The sequence below is a fragment of the Pristis pectinata genome, chromosome 4 (genome assembly GCF_009764475.1).
Source record: "Pristis pectinata isolate sPriPec2 chromosome 4, sPriPec2.1.pri, whole genome shotgun sequence".
NCBI lineage: Eukaryota > Metazoa > Chordata > Chondrichthyes > Rhinopristiformes > Pristidae > Pristis > Pristis pectinata.
Genome location: NC_067408.1, coordinates 120,307,655 through 120,326,153, shown reverse-complemented (window position 1 = coordinate 120,326,153; position 18,499 = coordinate 120,307,655). Strand labels below are relative to the sequence as shown.

Sequence of the window (18,499 nt, the reverse complement as noted above, 5' to 3'; positions counted from 1 at the left end):
GGGAACAAATTTGTGTCATTGTCTGGAGTCAAACTGACCAAGTACTATATCTATTACAGGGCATCATCACACTGATCCTGGCCACAGACATGGCTCGGCATGGGGAGATCCTGGATTCATTCAAACAAAAAATTGACACCTTTGATTTCACCAACAAGGATGATGTGACTTGTGTGAGTGTCAGAGATGGAAGCCAAAGCACCAAAGAAACAGTGCCATGGAGAGAGGATGAGGGCATAAGGTACAGGAGCAGGAGGAGCCCAATTTGGCCTTATGTTCCTGCTCCACCATTCTACAAGATCCTTTAATGTTGCTGCTTTCCTGCACTAACCCGGTATCCCTTGATATCCAAAAACCCACTAATCTCAGTGAATACACTCATTTGCAGACCCTCTGTCATGTTCTTGGGTAGAAAACTCTAAAATTCACTATCCTTTGGGTGAAGAAGTTTCTCCCCATCTGTCCTGAGTGACCTACCCCTTACTTTGAAGCTGAACTGTTCTAGACATATGGCACACGGAGCATCAACCCATCGTCTACCCTGTCAATCCTGAATGTTTTATGTTTCACTGAGGGTCACTTCACATTCTTCTAAACACAAGAAAAACACTCACCCTCTCTTCATATAACAAACTGGCCATCCTAGAAATCATTTTGGTTAACCTTCACTGCACACCCTCTATGGCAAGTTCCAAAGGTAGGGACATTAGATTTGTATGGTTTTACCATGGCCTTTTATAATAGGAGAGAGCATCTCTATTTTTGTACTTCAATACTGTTTGTTTTCCTAATTGTTTGTTGACCCAACATGTTGCCTTTGTGATTCATGTACCCAGGTCCCTCTGAACATCAACGCCTTATACTTCACTTTCAGTTTTTTCTACCAACTGGATGACCTTAAGATTTTCCAATATATGTTGCACCCTCCCCATTCACTTCACTGTTCTACTTCCCACTGAAGCTTCTCTGCATCCTCCATACAGCCCACAGTGCCATTTTTGTATTATCAGTAAACTTGGGTATATTACACTTGCTCCCCTCATCCATATCATTGAGGAGGGCATAAGGTACATCGTTCAACTCCATTCACTCCTCTAATGATTTTTTTATTATTTATGCCAATTTCCTTGAGTTCCTCTTTCACACCATACCTGTTGTTCTGCACTATTTCTGAGAGTTTTGGGTCTTTTTCTGCAAGGAAACATAGAAACATAGAAAAACCAACAGCACAATTCAGGCCCTTTGGCCCACAAAGCTTTGCCGAACACATCCCTACCCTAGAAATTACTAGGCTTACCCATAGCCCTCTATTTTTCTCAGCCCCATGTACCTATCCAACAGTCTATTAAAAGACCCTATCGTATCTGTCTCCACCATCGTTGCTGGCAGCCCATTCCATGCACTCACCACTCTCGAGTAAAAAATTTACTCCTGACATCTCCTCTATACCTACTCCCCAGCACCTTAAACCTATGTCCTCTTGTGGTCACCATTTCAGCCCTGGGGAAAAGCCTCTGACTATCCACCCGATCAATGCCTCTCATCAGCTTATACACCTCTATCAGGTCCCCTCTCATCCTCCGTTGCTCCAAGGAGAAAAGGCCGAGTTCTCTCAACCTGCTTTCATAAGGCATGCTCCGCATTCCAGGCAGCATCCTTGTAAATCTCCTCTGCACCCTTTCTATGGCTTCCACATCCTTCCTGTAGTGAGGCGACCAGAACTGAGCACAATACTCCAAGTGGGGTCTGACCAGGGACCGATATAGTTGCAACATTACTTCTTGGCTCCTAAATTCAATTCCCCGATTGATGAAGGACAATACCCCATATGCCTTCTTAACCACAGAGTCCACCTGCACAGCCGCTTTGAGCGTCCTATGGACTCGGACCCCAAGATCCCTCTGATCCTCCACACTGCCAAGTGTCCTACCATTAAGACTATATTCCACCAACATATTTGACCTACCAAAATGAACCACTTCACACTTATCTGGGTTGAACTGCATCTGCCACTTCTCAGCCCAACTCTGCATGCTATCTATGTCCCTCTGTAACCTCTCACAGCCCTCCAAACTATCCACAACACCCCCAACCTTCGTGTCATCCACAAACTTACTAACCCACTGCTCCGCTTCCTCATCCAGGTTGTTTATAAAAATCACAAAGAGTAAGGGTCCCAGTACAGACCACTGAGGTACACCACTGGTCACTGACCTCCACTCAGAATACGACCCTTCAACAACCACTCTTTGCCTTCTGTGGGCCAGCCAGTTCTGGATCCACATTGCAATATCCCCTTGGATCCCATGTCTCCTCACCTTCTCCATAACCCTTGCACGGGGTACCTTATCAAATGCCTTGCTGAAATCCACATACACTACACCTACTGCTCTCCCGTCATCAATGTGTTTAGTCACATCCGCAAGAAATTCAATCAGGCTCGTAAGGCAGAACCTGTCCTTGACAAAGCCATGCTGACTATTTCTAATCATATTATACCTCTCCAAATAAATCCTGCCTCTCAGGATCTTGTCCATCAGCTTACCAACCACTGAGGCAAGACTCACTGGTCTATAATTTCCTGGGCTATCTCTACTCCCTTTCTTGAATAAGGGAACAACATCTGCAACCCTCCAATCTTCTGGAACCTCTTCCGTCTCCATCGAAGATGCAAAGATCATCATCAGAGGCTCTGCAATCTCTTCCCTCGTCTCCCAAGCAGCCTGGGGTACAACTCATCCGGTCCCGGCGACTTATCCAACTTGATACTTTCCAAAAGTTTCAGCACCTCCTCTTTCCTAATATCTACATGCTCAAGCTTTTCAGCCTGCTGCAAGTCCTCACTACAATCCCCCAGATCTTTTTTCCATAGTGAATACTGATGTAAAGTATTCATTAAGTACCTCCGCTATTTCTTCCGGATCCATACACACTTTCCCACTGCTGCACTTGATAGGCCCAATTCTCTCACATCTTATCCTTTTGCTCTTCACATACCTGTAGAATGCCTTGGGGTTTTCCTTAATCCTGCCCGCCAAGGCCTTCTCATGTCCCCTCCTGGCTCTCCTAATTTCCTTCTTAAGCTACTTCCTGTTAGCCTTATACTCTTCCAGATCTCTAACATTACCAAGCTCTCTGTACCTTTTGTATGCTTTTCTTTTCCTTTTGACTGGATTTATTATAGCCTTTGTACACCACGATTCCTGTATCCTCTCGTGACTCCCCTGTCTCATTGGAACATGTCTATGCAGAACTCCACACAAATATCCCCTGAATATTTGCCACATTTCTTCCGTACTTTTCCCTGAGAACATCTGTTCCCAATTTAATCTTCCAATTTCCTGCCTGAGAGCCTCATAATTCCCTTTACTCCAAGTAAACGCCTTTCTAGTCTGTCTGTTCCTATCTCTCTCCAGTGCTATCATAAAGGAGATAGAATTATGATCACTATCTTCAAAATGTTCACCCACTGAGAGATCTGACACCTGACCAGGTTCATTACCCAATACCAAATCAAGCACAGCCTCTCCTCTTATAGGCCTATCTAAATATTGTGTCAAGAATCCTTCCTGAACACACTTAACAAACTCCACCCCATCTAAAACCCTCACTGTCTGGAGATGCAAATCGATGTTTGGGAAATTAATATCTCCCATCACAACAACTCTGTTATTCTCACAGCTTTCTAGGCTCTGCTTCCCTATCTGCTCCTCAATATTCCTGTTACTATTGGACGGCCTATAAAAAACACCCAGTAAAGTTATTGACCCTTTCTTGTTCCTAACCTCCACCCACAGAGACTCCATAGACAGTCCCTCCATGACGTCCACCTTTTCCGCAGCCGTGACACTATCTCTGATCAACAGTGCCATGCCCCCACCTCTTTTACCTCCCTCCTTCCCTGTCCTTTCTGAAACATCTAAAACCCGGCACTTGAAGCAACCATTCCAGTCCCCGAGCCATCCAAGTCTCTGTAATGACCACCACATCGTAGCTCCAAGTATTTATCCAAGCACTAAGCTCATTCGCCTTGTTCACAATACTCCTTGCGTTAAAATAGACACATCTCAAACCGGTCTGAGCGCGTCCCTTCTCTATCACCTGCCTGTCCTCCCTCTCGTACCGACTACTAGCTTTCTCTATTTGAGAGCCAAACACCTCTTCCCCAGTCTCTCCAGTTCGGATCCCACCCCCCAACAATTCTAGTTTAAACTCCCCCCAGGAGCCTTAGAAAATCTCCCCGCCAGGATATTGGTCCCCCTGGGATTCAAGTGCAACCCATCCTCTTTGTACAGGTCAATCCTGCCCCAAAAGAAGCCCCAATGATCCAGAAATCTGAATCCCTGCTCCTTACTCCAATCCCTTGGCCATGCATTTAACCTCCCCCTCACTCTATTCCTGTACCCAATGTCACTTGGCACAGGCAGTAATCCTGAAATTACTACCTTTGTGGTCCTGCTTCTCAACTTCCTTCCTAACTCCCTGTAGTCTTTTCTCAGGACCTCATTCCTTTCCTTACCTATGTTGTTGGTGCCAATATGTACCACGACCTCTGGCTGCTCTCCCTCCCACTGCAGGATATCTTGGACGCAATCTGAAACATCCCGGACCCTGGCACCTGGGAGGCAAACTACCATCGGAGTTTCCTTCCTACATCCACAGAATCGCCTGTCTTCCCCCTAACTATAGAGTCCCCTATCACTACTGCCCTCCTCTCTCCTTCCCTACCCATCTGAGCCACAGGGCCGGACTCTGTGCCAGAGGCACGGCCACTGTTGCTTCCCTCAGGTAGGCTGTCTCCCCCAACAGTACTCAAGCAGGAGTACTTATTGTCAAGGGGTACAGCCACAGGGTCACTCTCTAGTACCTGACTCTTCCCCTTCCCCCTCCTGACGGTGACCCACTTGCCTCACTCCCGTGACCCCGGTGTGACCACCTGCCTATAACTCCTCTCTATCACCTCCTCACTCTCCCTGATCAGACGAAGGTCATCGAGCTGCAGCTCCAGTTCCCTAACACGGTCCCTCAGGAGCTGCAGCTCGACACACCGGGTGCAGATGCAGATGTAGCCCTCCCGGAGGCAGGGAGACTCCGGGAACTCCCACATCTGACACCGAGTACAGGAGACTGCACTCATACCCCTTCCTTTACTCAAGTCACCTATCTTTCCTTGCCCCTTTACGCCAAAGCCCGTTGAGCCAAAGCCCAACCACTCTGCTCCCTCTCACTCCACTGCCCGCTCCGACGCTGCCCGCTGGATATGGCGGTTTTCTTTTTAAATTGCCCGCTTTACCTGCTGACATGACGCGCCTGCACATTCCTGCCCCCACTATTCCCAATGAGAATTTATTTAAAAAAAACTTATATATAAAAAAACTTATTTAAAAAAATGTACCTGTTCCGAAGTCCCGACGCCTGCCAAAACGAAACCAACGAAACCTCCGAAGTTTTTTTCACCCCCTTTTTAAACAGCGGGTGAACAGACACAAAATATTTAGGACAGACACAAAATATTTTCTCTCTTTGCCATTTCATTATTCCTCAATATAATTTCTCTCATCTCAGCCTTGGGAAAGCACTCATTGAATTTTAGCTAAATCTTTTGCATTTCCATCTCTTTAGGAGTTCTTACAATCTATTTTCAAGTTTCTCACCAAGCTGTTGTTATATTCTACATTCTCTTGTTGATGCTCTGGTGCTCATGGAACCATAGAACAATACAGCACAATACAGGCCCTTCAGCCCACCATGTTGTGCCGACCTTCAAACCATTCCTAAGATTATCTAACCCCTTCCTCCCACATATCCCTCTATCTTAAATTCCTCTATATGCTTATCTAACAATCTCTTGAACTTGACCAACGTATCAGCCTCCACCACCACCCCAGGCAGTGCATTCCACGCCCCAACCACTCTCTGGGTGAAAAACCTCCCTCTGACATCTCCCTTGAACTTGCCCCCCATTACCTTAAAGCCATGCCCTCTTGTATTGAGCATCGGTGCCCTGGGAAAGAGCCGCTGGCTGTCCACTCTATCTATTCCTCTTAATATTTTGTACACCTCTATCATGTCTCCCCTCATCCTTCTTCTCTCCAATGAGTAAAGCCCTAGCTCCTTTAGTCTCTCCTCATAATCCATACTCCCTAGTCCAGGCAGCATCCTGGTAAATCTCCTCTGCACCCTTTCCAACGCCGCCACATCCTTCCTATAATGAGGTGACCAGAATTGGACACAGTACTCTAAGTGTAGTCTAACCAGAGTTTTGTAAAGCTGCATCATTACTTCGCAGCTCTTAAATGCGATCCCACGACTTATGAAACTGACGTCCCATAAGCTTTCTGAACTGCCCTATAGTTGGCTCCTTTGCCAATTCTGAACTTTCCCTAATCCACTAGTTTACTGCTTCTTTGACAATGTTATTTAATGTAATACATTCTTTAGTCTCTCCTGATAGCCAAGGCAGGACCATTTTATTTGTTTTGCTTTGCTTTAAATTCTATATATTAATTATAAACTTTGTATTAATTCTGTACATGTTAACCATTTAAAAGGAATGACTCTAAACCAGTAATGTAATTTCCCAATCTACAATATCATGCCTTCATAATTTGTTTTGTTCAGATTTAAGACCCCTGTTAAATTGAATTAAATCACTTTCAATCTTTATATAAAACTTTATCATATAATCCATTTTCCCTTAAGGCCCCCTTTAACCACAAAGTTATCAATTAACCTTTTCTCATTACAATGTACTAACTCTAAAATTTACCTGAAAATCTGCAAAAAATTGCAGATGCTGGAAATCTGAAATGACAACAAAGAGTGCTGGAAACACTAAGCAGGTCAGCCGGCCTCTAATGTAGAACGTAGACGAGTACAGTACAGGAACAGCCCTTTGGCCCATCATGTCTGTGCCAGAAACAATGATAAATTAAACTACTTCTTAAATTAAATTTTTTTTTAAATTTTATTTTTATTTACAGTGTGGTAACAGGCCCTTCCGGCCCAACGAGTCCACGCCGCCCATTTTAAACCCCCAAATTAACCAACCCATACGTCTTTTTTAGAATATGGGAGGAAACCAGAGCACCCGGAGGAAACCCAAGCAGACACCGGGAGAACGTACAAACTCCTTACAGACAGTGACAGGAATTGAACCCTGATCGCTGGCGCCGTAATAGCGTTGTGCTAACCACTACGCTACCGTGCCATGTCTCTTCTGCCTTCACATGATCCATTTCCCTCCATTCCCTGCCTGTTCACGTGATGTCTGAATGTCACTATCGTATCTACTTCCATCATTTCCCTTGGCAGCACTTTCCAAGCACCCACTGCTCTCTGTGTGAAAAAAACCAACCCCGCACATCTCCTTTAAACCTTCCCCTCTCACCTTAATCCTATGGCCTCTGGTGTTTGATATTTCTATCCTGGGAAAAAGATCAACTATCTACCTTATCTATGTCTCTCACAATTTTCTACACTTCCATCAGGTCTCTCCTCAGCCTCCAACATTCCAGAGAAAACCATAGAACCATAGAACCATAGAGCCATACAGCACAAAACAGGCCCTTCGGCCCACCATGTTGTGCCGTCCATCAGACCACCCTCACACTACCTAACCCCTTCCTCCCGCATATCCCTCTATCTCACGTTCCTCCATATGCCTATCCAACAAGCTCATGAACCTGTTCAATGTATCTGCCTCCACCACCACCCCAGGCAGTGCATTCCATGCACCAACCACTCTTTGGGTGAAAAACCTCCCTCTGACATCTCCCCTGAACCTCCCACCCATAACCTTAAAGCCATGACCTCTCATCTTGAGCATTGGTGCCCTGGGAAGGAGGCGCTGACTGTCTACTCTATCTATTCCTCTCAATATTTTATATACCTCTATCATGTCTCCTCTCATCCTCCTCCTTTCCAGTGAATAAAGCCCTAGCACCTTAAGCCTCTCCTCATATTCAATACTCTCCAATCCAGGCAGATTCCTGGTAAATCTCCTCTGCACCCTCTCCAATACCTCCACATCCTTCCCATAATGAGGCGACCAGAACTGAACACAGTACTCTAAGTGTGGCCTAACTAGAGTTTTGTAAAGCTGCATCATCACCTCACAGCTCTTAAACTCAATCCCGCGACTTATGAAAACCAACATCCCTTTGGTCTTCTTAACTGCTCTTTCCACCTGTGAGGCAACTTTCAATGAACTGTGAATATGAACCCCCAGATCCCTCTGCTCCTCCACACTGCCAAGTACCTTGCCATTCACCCAGTACTCTGCCCTGGAGTTTGTCCTTCCAAAGTGTACCACCTCACACTTCTCCGGATTGAACTCCATCTGCCACTTGTCAGCCCAGCTCTGCATCCCATCAATATCCCTCTGTAAGCTTCGACAGCCCTCCACACTATCCACAACACCGCCTACCTTAGTGTCGTCCGCAAACTTACTAACCCAGCCTTCCACCCCCTCATCTAAGTCATCTATAAATATCACAAAAAGTAGAGGTCCCAGAACTGATCCCTGCGGGACACCACTAGTCACTGCCTTCCAATCCGAGGGCACTCCTTCCACCACAACCCTCTGCTTTCTACATGCAAGCCAATTCCTAATCCACACAGCCAAGCTTCCTTGGATCCCTTGGCCTCTGACCTTCTGAAGAAGCCTACCATGAGGAACCCTATCAAATGCCTTACTAAAATCCATGTAAACCACATCCACCGCACTGCCCTCATCAATCTTCCTGGTCACCTCCTCAAAGAACTCTATCAGGCTTGTGAGGCAAGATCTTCCCTTCACAAAGCCATGCTGGCTGTCCCTAATCAGTCCATGATTCTCAAGGTGTTCATAAATCCTATCCCTTAGAATCCTTTCTAACAGCTTACCCACCACAGACGTGAGACTCACTGGTCTATAATTCCCTGGCCTATCCCTATTACCTTTTTTGAACAAGGGGGCAACATTCACAACCCTCCAATCCTCCGGCACCACCCCCGTAGACAATGAGGACTCAAAGATCCTTACCAGCGGTTCAGCAATCTCCTCCCTAGCCTCTCGAAGCAGCCTGGGGTAAACCCCGTCAGGCCCCGGAGATTTATCTGTCTTAATATTATTTAACAATTTCAACACATCCTCTCTCTTGATATCAACAACCTCGAGAACATTACCCCTACCTGCACTCCCTTCCACGTCATCAAGACCCCTCTCCCGGGTGAATACCGAAGAGAAGTACTCATTGAGAACTTCTCCCACTTCCGCCGCCTCCAGGCAAATTCTCCCACCTTTGTCCTTAATCGGACCTACCTTCACCCTAGCCATCCTCCTACCCTTCACATACTTGAAAAAGGCCTTGGGATTTTCCTTAACCCTACTAGCCAAAGCCTTTTCATGTCCCCTTCTAGCTCTCCTCAGCCCTTTCTTAAGTTCCTTCCTCGCTACCCTATATTCCTCACGGGCCCTGTCTGAACCTTGCTGCTTATACCTCACGTATGCTACCTTCTTCTCCCTAACAAGTCGTTCCACCTCTCTCATCACCCACGGTTCCTTCACCCTGCCATTCCTTCTCTGCCTCACCGGGACATATTTATCCCTAACATCCTGCATAAGATCCCTGAATATTGACCACATCTCCATGGTACATTTTCCTTCAAAAAGGACATCCCAATTTACACTCCCAAGTTCTCTCCTTATAGCCTCGTAGTTAGCCCTTCCCCAATTGAAAAACCTCTTGTCCTCTCTGCACCTGTCCCTGTCCATGACAATTTTAAAGGTTATGGAGCAATGGTCACTGTCCCCCAAATGCTCACCCACCAATAGATCCTTCACCTGTCCCGGTTCATTTCCTAAAACTGGATCTAACATGGCATTCCCTCTAGTCGGCCTGTCAACATACTGCGTCAGGAATACCTCCTGGACACACTTAACAAATTCCGTCCCATCCAAACCTTTGGCACTAAGCAGGTTCCAGTCTATATTTGGGAAGTTGAAGTCTCCCATTATAACAACCCTGCTATTTCTGCTTCTCTCCAAACACTGCCTGCCAATCTGCTCCTCTATATCTCTACTGCTACCGGGGGGCCTATAGAATACTCCTAGTAGAGTAACTGCTCCTTTCTTGTTCCTTAATTCCACACATACGGACTCTGGAGATGATCCTTCTACAACATCCATCTTTTCCACAGCCGTAACAGTGTCCCTGATCAGTATCGCCACCCCCTCCACCTCTTCTTCCCCCTTCCCTATCCCTCTCAAAACACCAAAAACCAATATTCAATATCCACTCCTCTCCTGATGTCAGCCACGTCTCAGTAGTAGCCACGATATCGTAGTCCCCCATACTTATCCAAGCCCTCAGTTCATCCCCCTTATTCCTGACACTTCTTGCATTTAAGTAAACACACTTCAGTCCATCTACCTTACTACTTTTATAGCCTGTATTCTGCTTCTCCTTCCCCAAAGCCTCTCTACCTGTTTGATCTAACTTTTCCCCATTCCCTTCTTCCTCTGACCTACTCCTCTGGTTCCCTTCCCCCTCACAAACTAGTTTAAACCCTCCTGAACCACCCTAGCAAATCTCGCCGCAAGGATATTGGCCCCCTTCTGGTTCGGGTGTAACCCGTCCTCTCTGTACAGGTCCCACCTTCCCGAGAAGAGATCCCAATGATCCAGAAATCTAAAACTCTCCCTCCTGCACCAGCTTCTCAGCCATGCATTTATCTGCCACCTCCTCCTATTCCTACCTTCACTATCAATCTAAGTTTGTCCAATCTCTCCTTATAGCTCATACTCTCTAATCCAGGCAGCACCGTTTCCAAAAGCTCCACATTCTTCTTTAATTCTCAGATGGCCTTTGAATTTTCAGAAGGCCTTTGATAAGATGCCGCACATGAGGCTGCTAAACAAGATAGGAGCCCATGGTATTATAGGAAAGGTACTAGCATGGATAGAAGATTGGCTGACTGGCAGAAGGCAAAGAGTGGGAATAAAGGGGGCCTTTTCTGGTTGGCTGCCGGTGATTAATGGTGTTCCGCAGGGGTCAGTGTTGGGTCTGCTACTTTTCACGTTGTATGTTAATGATCTGGATGATGGAATTGATGGCTTTGTGGCTAAGTTTGCAGATGATACAAAAATAGGTGGAGGGGCAGGTAGTGAAGAAGCAGGGAGTCTGCAGAAGGACTTGTACAGTTTGGGAAAATGGGCAAAGAAATGGCAGATGGAATACAGCGCAGGGAAGTGTGCGGTCATGCACTTTGGTAGAAGGAATAAAGTTGTAGACTATTTTCTAAACAGGGAGAAAATTCAGAAATCAGAGGTGCAAAGGGACTTGGGAGTCCCAGTGCAGGATTCCCTAAAGGTTAACTTGCAGGTTGAGTCGGTAGTAAGGAAGGCAAATGCAATGTTAGCATTCGTTTCAAGAGGTCTAGAATATAAAAGCAAGGACATAATGCTGAGGCTTTGTAAGGCATTGGTCAGACCACATTTGGAGTATTGTGAGCAGTTTTGGGCCCCATATCTAAGGAAGGATGTGCTGGCATTGGAGAGGGTCCAGAGGAGGTTTACAAGAATGATCCAGGAATAAAAGGGTTAATGTATGAGGAGCATCTGATGGCTCTGGGCCTGTACTCGCTGGAGTTCAGAAGGATGAGGGGGGATCTCATTGAAGCCTACCGAATATTGAAAGGCCTGGATAGAGTGGATGTGGCGAGGATGTTTCCAGTAGTGGGAGAGTCTAGGACAAGAGGGCACGGCCTCAGAATAGAAGGACCTCCCTTTAGAGCAGAGATGAGGAGAAATTTCTTCAGTCAGAGGGTGGCAAACCTATGAAATTCATTGCCACAGACGGCTGTGGAGGCCAAGTCATTGGGTATATTTAAAGTGGAGGTTGATAGGTCCTTGATTAGTAAGGGCGTCAAAGGTTATGGGGAGAAGGCAGGAGAATGGGGTTGAGAGAGAAAAATAATCAGGTATTGTTATTGGTATTGGTATTGGTTTACTATTGTCACTCGTATTGAGGTGCAGTGAAAAACTTGTCTTGCATACCGATCGTACAGGTCAATTTATTACACAGTGCAGTTACATTGGGTTAGTACAGAGTGCATTGATGCAGTACAGAGTGCATTGAGGTAGCACAGAGTGCATTGAGTCAGTACAGAGTGCATTGATGCAGTGCAGGTAAAAACAACAACAGTACAGAGTGAAGTGTCCCAGCTACAGAGGAAGTCCAGTGCAGGTAGACAATAAGCCATGATCAAATGGTGGAGCAGACTCAATGGGCCAAAGAGCCTAATTCTGCTCCTATGCCTTATGGTAATAGGGTGACCAGAGCTGCACACAATACTCCAAATGCAGCCTAACCACGGCTTTATACAGCTACAACGTGACTTCCTGACTCTTATACTCAACGCCCCAACCAATGAAGGCAAGCGTGTCTTACGCCTTCTTTACCACCTTATCTACTCATGTTGCCACTTTCAAGGAGCTTTGGACTTGGACCCTAATTCCCTAACCCTCCACCCAGTGTATTTTGTGGAAAGAGAAACAGAGTGAATGTCTCAGGTCAAAAATAGCCTTTATCACAGCTAGGAAAGAGAGAAAACATTAGTTTTAAATTGCAGAGAAGGTGAGAAATGGACATGACAAAGTGACCATCTCAATCCAATTTCACCGACTTCCACACGGGTAACACATCTCGTACCTGTTGAACAAGTGTGAAGGCTGCATTCTAGATCCCCATCCCGCCTCAGGGAGACCCTCACATGTCTTAGATTAAGTACTATACCATTTCTACAGTACATAATCTCAGACAGGGGAAGGCCTCTGGAAACAAAGTACCTACAGTATGTAACTTGCACCCTCCCTGATCCATTACAGTTTCCAATGCTCAGATGCTAGCTCATCGATTCTGAGCTAAATTTCCTCAAGCCACAGATTTTAACTGCAGATGTGTGTCACCATGGATCCCAATAGTTTTCATAAGCTCCCACATACTATATCAGCCACCATGCTTGCCTTAGAATGTTTATTTAATTCTGTCACTGTCACCATAATCTCAAAGTCCATTATTCACAAAAGTCCACACTCTGCTGAAGTTGTAGTCAGAGGACACTGTGCTAGAAACACACTCTTCTCTCTGATGGGCCCAAATGGAGCTTCCTGGAAACAGCATTTGAGTCAACTGACTTCAAGCAACCAACCGTGGCTGGTTATCCAATTGAGAACACAGAGGTAGGGAGGGTCCGGGTTAGTGGCAGAGGAGTTAGTGGGGGAGCTGTTGGTGAAAGGATGGAGAGAGATTAGTGGAAGAAGAGAGGAGAGATTGAAGAGAGGGTTTTGTGGAGGAAGGGTAGTGGTAGGTGTAGGGGGTTTAGTGCAGAAGGAGAGTAGAAGACTGGAATGCACTGCCTGATTGGGCGGTGGAGGCAAATTCATTGGGGGCATTTAAGAGGGGCTTGGATAGGCACATGCATGAGAGGAAAATAGAGGGACATGGGCACTCTGTAAGTAGGAGGGAATAGCTATGTCGGCACAACATTGCAGGCCCAAGGGCCTGTTCTGTGCTGTGCTGTTCTATGTCTATGTTCTATGTTAAGAAGGTCATGAACATCTGCCTGTCCCTGCAACAGTAATGTTAGGGAGGGAGTCCTGGGGAGATACAGTCCCTCAGGGACTCCTGGGGAGGGGCAGTCACTTAGTCCTGGGGAGGGGTGGTCACTCAGGGAGTCCCAGTTCCCATTCAGCCAGTGCCAGCTCCTTCAACAATGTTACATAGAACATAGAACATTACAGCACAGTACAGACCCTTCAGCCCATGATGTTGTGCTGACATTTCATCCTGCTGTAATATCTATCTAACCCTTCCCTCCCACATAGCCCCCCATTTCTCTATCATTCATGTGTCTATCTAAGAGTGTCTAAAATGTCCCTAATGTATCTGCCCCCACAACCTCTGCCGGCAATGCATTCCACACACCCACCACTCTCTGTGTAAAAAAACTTACCCCGACATCCCCCTTATACCTTCCTCCAATCACCTTAGAATTATGCCCCCTTGTGTTTGCCATTGTCGCCCTGGGAAAAAGTCTCCAAATGCCCACTCGATCTATGCCTCTTATCATCTTGTACACCTCTATCAAGTCACCTCTCATCCTCCTTCTCTCCAATGAGAAAAGCCCTAGCTCACTCAACCTATCCTCATAAGACATACTCTCCAATCAGGCAGCACCCTGGTAAATCTCCTCTGCACCCTCTCTAAAGCATCCACATCCTTCCTATAATGAGGTTACCAGAACTGAACACAGTACTCCAAAGTGTGGTCTAACCAGAGTTCTATAGAACTGCAACATTACCTTGCGGCTCTAGAACTCAATAGCCCAACTAATGAAGGCCAACACGCCATACACCTTCTTAACAACCCTATCAACCTGCGTGGCAACCTTGAGGGACCTATGGATGTGGACCCCAAGATCCTTCTGTTCCTCCGCACTACTAAGAGTCCTGCCATTAAACTTGTATTCTGCCTTCAAATTCAATCTTCCAAAGTGTATCACTACACACTTTTCTGGGTTGAATTCCACCTGCCACTTCTCAGCCCAGCTCTGCATTCTACAAAAATGTCCTGTTGTAGTGTACAGCAACCTTCTACACTATCCACAACAACACCAACCTTCATGTCATCTGCAAACTTACTAACCCACCTGCCACATCCTCATCCAAGTCATTTAGAAAAATCACAAAGAGCAGGGGTCTCAGAACAGATCCCTGCAGAACACCACTGGTCACTGACCTCCAGGCAGAATATGCTCAGTCTACCACCACCCTCTGTCTTCTATGGACGAGTCAATTCTGAATCCACACAGCCAAGTTTCCCTGGATCCCATGCCTCCTGACTTTCTGAATGAGCCTTCCATGAGGAACCTGATCAAATGCCTTACTAAGATCCATGTACACTACATCCACTGCTCTACCTTCATCAATGTGCTTTGTCACATCCTCAAAGAATTGAACCTGGCTTGTGAGGCACGACCTGCCCCTCACAAAGCCATGCTGACTGTCCCTAATTAGCCTATGCTTTTCCAAATGCCCATAAATCCTGTCTCAATCTTCTCCAGTAATTTGCCCACCACTGAAGTAAGACTCACTGGTCCATAATTCCCAGGGTTATCCCTATTCCCTTTCTTAAACAAAGGAACAACATTTGCCACCCTCTGATAATCTGGCACTACTCCTGCAGCTATTGAGGATTCAAAGATCATCGCCAAAGGTGCAGCAATCTCTTCCCTAGCGTCCCATAATAACCTTGGATATATCCCATCTGGCCCCAGTGACTTATCTATCCTAATGTTTATCAATCGTTCCAGCACATCCTCTTTCCCCACATCGACATGCCTTAGCAGTCTGTCGTACGGCATCCTCACAAACGTCAAGGTCTCGCTCTCTGGTGAATACTGAAGCAAAGTATTCATTAAGGACCTCCCCTATCTCTTCCAACATCAGGCACATGTTTTCTCTTTTATCTCTGATCAGTCTTACCCTCAGTCTAGTCATTCTCTTATTCTTCACATACGTGTGGAATGCCTTGGGGTTTTCCTTGATTCTACTCACCAAAGATTTCTCATGCCCCCTTCTAGCACTCCTAAGTCCATTCTTAAGCTCCCTCCTGACTACCTTGTAACTCTCCAGAGCCCTGTCTGATCCACGCTTTCTAAATTTTAAGTAAGCTTCTTTCTTCCTCTTGACAAGATATTCTACGTATCTTGTCAACCATGGTTCCTTCACTCTACCATCCTTACCCTGCCTGAATGGGACAAACCTATCCAGAACATCATGCAAGTACTCCCTGAACAACCTCCACATTTCCGTTGTGCACTTCCCCAAGAATATTTGTTCCCAATTTACGCTTCCAAGTCAGAACCATAGAACATAGAACCGTAGAACAGTACAGTACAATACAAGCCCTTCGGCCCACCATGTTGTGCCACCCTTCAAACCACACCTAAGACTATCTAACCCCTTCCTCCCACATATCCCTCTATTTTAAATTCCTCCATATGCTTATCTAACAATCTCTTGAACTTGTCCAACATATCAGCCTCCACCACCACCCCAAGCAGCGCATTCCATGCACCAACCACTCTCTGGGTGAAAAACCTCACTCTGACATCTCCCTTGAACTTCTCACCCGTTAACTGAAAGCCATGTCCTCTTGTTTTATGCATTGGTGCCCTGGAAAAGAGGCGCTGGTTGTCCACTCTATCTATTCCTCTTAATATCTTATCTACCTCTATCATGTCTCCCCTCATCTTCCTTCTCTCCAATGAGTAAAGCCCTATCTCCTTTAGTCTCTCCTCATAATCCATACTCTCTAATCCATGCAGCATCCTGGTAAATCTCCTCTGCACCCTCTCCAATGCCTCCACATCCTTCCTATAATGAGGCAACCAGAACTGGACATAGTACTCTAAGTGTGGTCTAACCAGAGTTTTGTAAAGCTGCATCATTACTTCGCGGCTCTTAAACTCGATCCCATGACTTATGAAAGCTAACATCCTATAAGCTTTCTTAACTACCCTATCCACCTGTGAGGTGACTTTCAGTGATCTGTGGATATGAAACCCCAGATCACTTTGCTCCTCTACACTGCCCAGAATCCTGCCATTTACCTTGTACTCCGCCTTGGAGTTTGTCCTTCCAAAGTGTACTACTTCACACTTCTCTGGATTGAACTCCATCTGCCACTTGTCAGCCCAGTTCTGCATCCTATCAATATCTTCTGTAAGCTTCGACAGCCCTCCACACTATCCACAACACCACCGATATTTGTGTCATCTGCAAACTTGTTAACCCACCCTTCCACCCCTTCATCTAAGTCATTAATAAATATCACAAAAAGTAGAGGTCCCAGAACCGATCCCTGTGGGACACCACTAGTCACAGCCCTCCAATCCAAATGCACTCGGGCCACCACAACCCTCTTCTTTCTACAGGCAAGGCAATTCTGAATCCACACTGCCAAGCCTCCCTGGATCCCTTGGCCTCTGACCTTCTGAAGAAGCCTACCATGTGGAACCTTATCAAACCCCTTAGTAAAATCCATGTAGACCACATCCACTGCACTACCTTCATCAATCTTCCTGGTCACCTCCTCAAAGAACCCTATTAGGCCAAAGAGGCAAGATCTTCCCTTCACAGAGCCATGCTGGCTGTCCCTAATCAGTCCATGATTCTCTAAATGCTCATAGATCCTATCTCTTAGAATCCTTTCTAACAGCTTACCCACCACAGATGTAAGGCTCACTGGTCTGTAATTCCCTGGACTATCCCTACTACCTTTTTTGAATAAGGGGACAACATTCGCCACCCTCCAATCCTCTGGTACCATCCCCATGGATGAGGACTCAAGGATCCTAACCAATGGTTCAGCAATCTCCTCCCTCGCCTCACGAAGCAGCCTGGGGAATATCCCGTCAGGCCCCAGGGACTTATCTGTCCTAATATTTTCTAACAGCTCCAACACATCCTCTCTCTTGATATCTACATATTCTAGAGCATTACCCTCACCAACACTGTCCTCAGCTTCATCAAGACCCCTCTCCTTGGTGAATACTGAAGAGAAGTATTCATTGAGAACGTCACCCACTTCCACGGCTTCCAGGCACATCCTCCCACCTTTGTCTTTAATCGGACCTACCTTTACTCTAGCCATCCTTCTGCTCTTTACGTACGAGAAAAAAGGCTTGGGATTCTCCTTAACCCTACTCGCCAAAGCCTTTTCGTGTCCCCTTCTCGTTCTCCTCAGCCCTTTCTTAAGTTTCTTCCTTGCTACTCTATATTCCTCACAAGCCCTATCTGATCCTTGCTGCTTACACCTTATGTATACTGCCTTCTTCTTCCTAACTAGTTGTTCCACCTCTCGTGTCACCCACGGTTCCTTCACCCTGCCATTCCTTCTCTGCCTCACCAGGACAAATTTATCCCTAACATCCTGCAAAAGATCCCTGAACATTGGCCACATTTCTATAGTACATTTCCCTTCAAAAATGTCATCCCAATTTACACTCTCAAGTCCTCGCCTTATAGCCTCATAATTCGCCTTTCCCCAATTAACTATCTTCCTGTCCTCTTTGCTCCTTTCCCTGTTCATGACAATTCTAAAGGTTATGGAGCAGTGGTCACTGTCCCCCAAATGCTCACCCACCGATAGATCTGTCACCTGTCCCGGTTCATTACCTAAAACTAGATCTAATATGGCATTCCCTCTAGTTGGCCTGTCAACATACCGTGTCAGGAATCCGTCCTGGACACACTTAACAAACTCCGCCCCATCTAAACCTTTGGCACTAAGCAGGTGCCAATCAATATTTGGGAAGTTGAAGTCTCCCATTATAATAACCCTGTTATTTTCACACCTTTCCAAAAACTGCCTCCCAATCTGCTCCTCAGTATCCCTCCTGCTACCGGGGGGCCTATAGAATACTCCCAGTAGAGTAACTGCCCCTTTCT

The 18,499-nt window shown here is 46.1% G+C and overlaps 1 protein-coding gene across 1 annotated transcript in view; it reads left to right on the top strand.

Annotated features, from left to right (window-relative positions):
* The window catches only part of pde9aa (phosphodiesterase 9aa), a 170,378-nt gene that overhangs the window by 139,705 nt on the left and 12,174 nt on the right, over nt 1–18,499 (top strand). Inside the window, exon 15 of the mRNA XM_052014506.1 lies at nt 60–173. Within this exon, the coding sequence (XP_051870466.1) occupies nt 60–173 (114 nt within the window). The remainder of the gene's footprint in view (nt 1–59; nt 174–18,499) is intronic.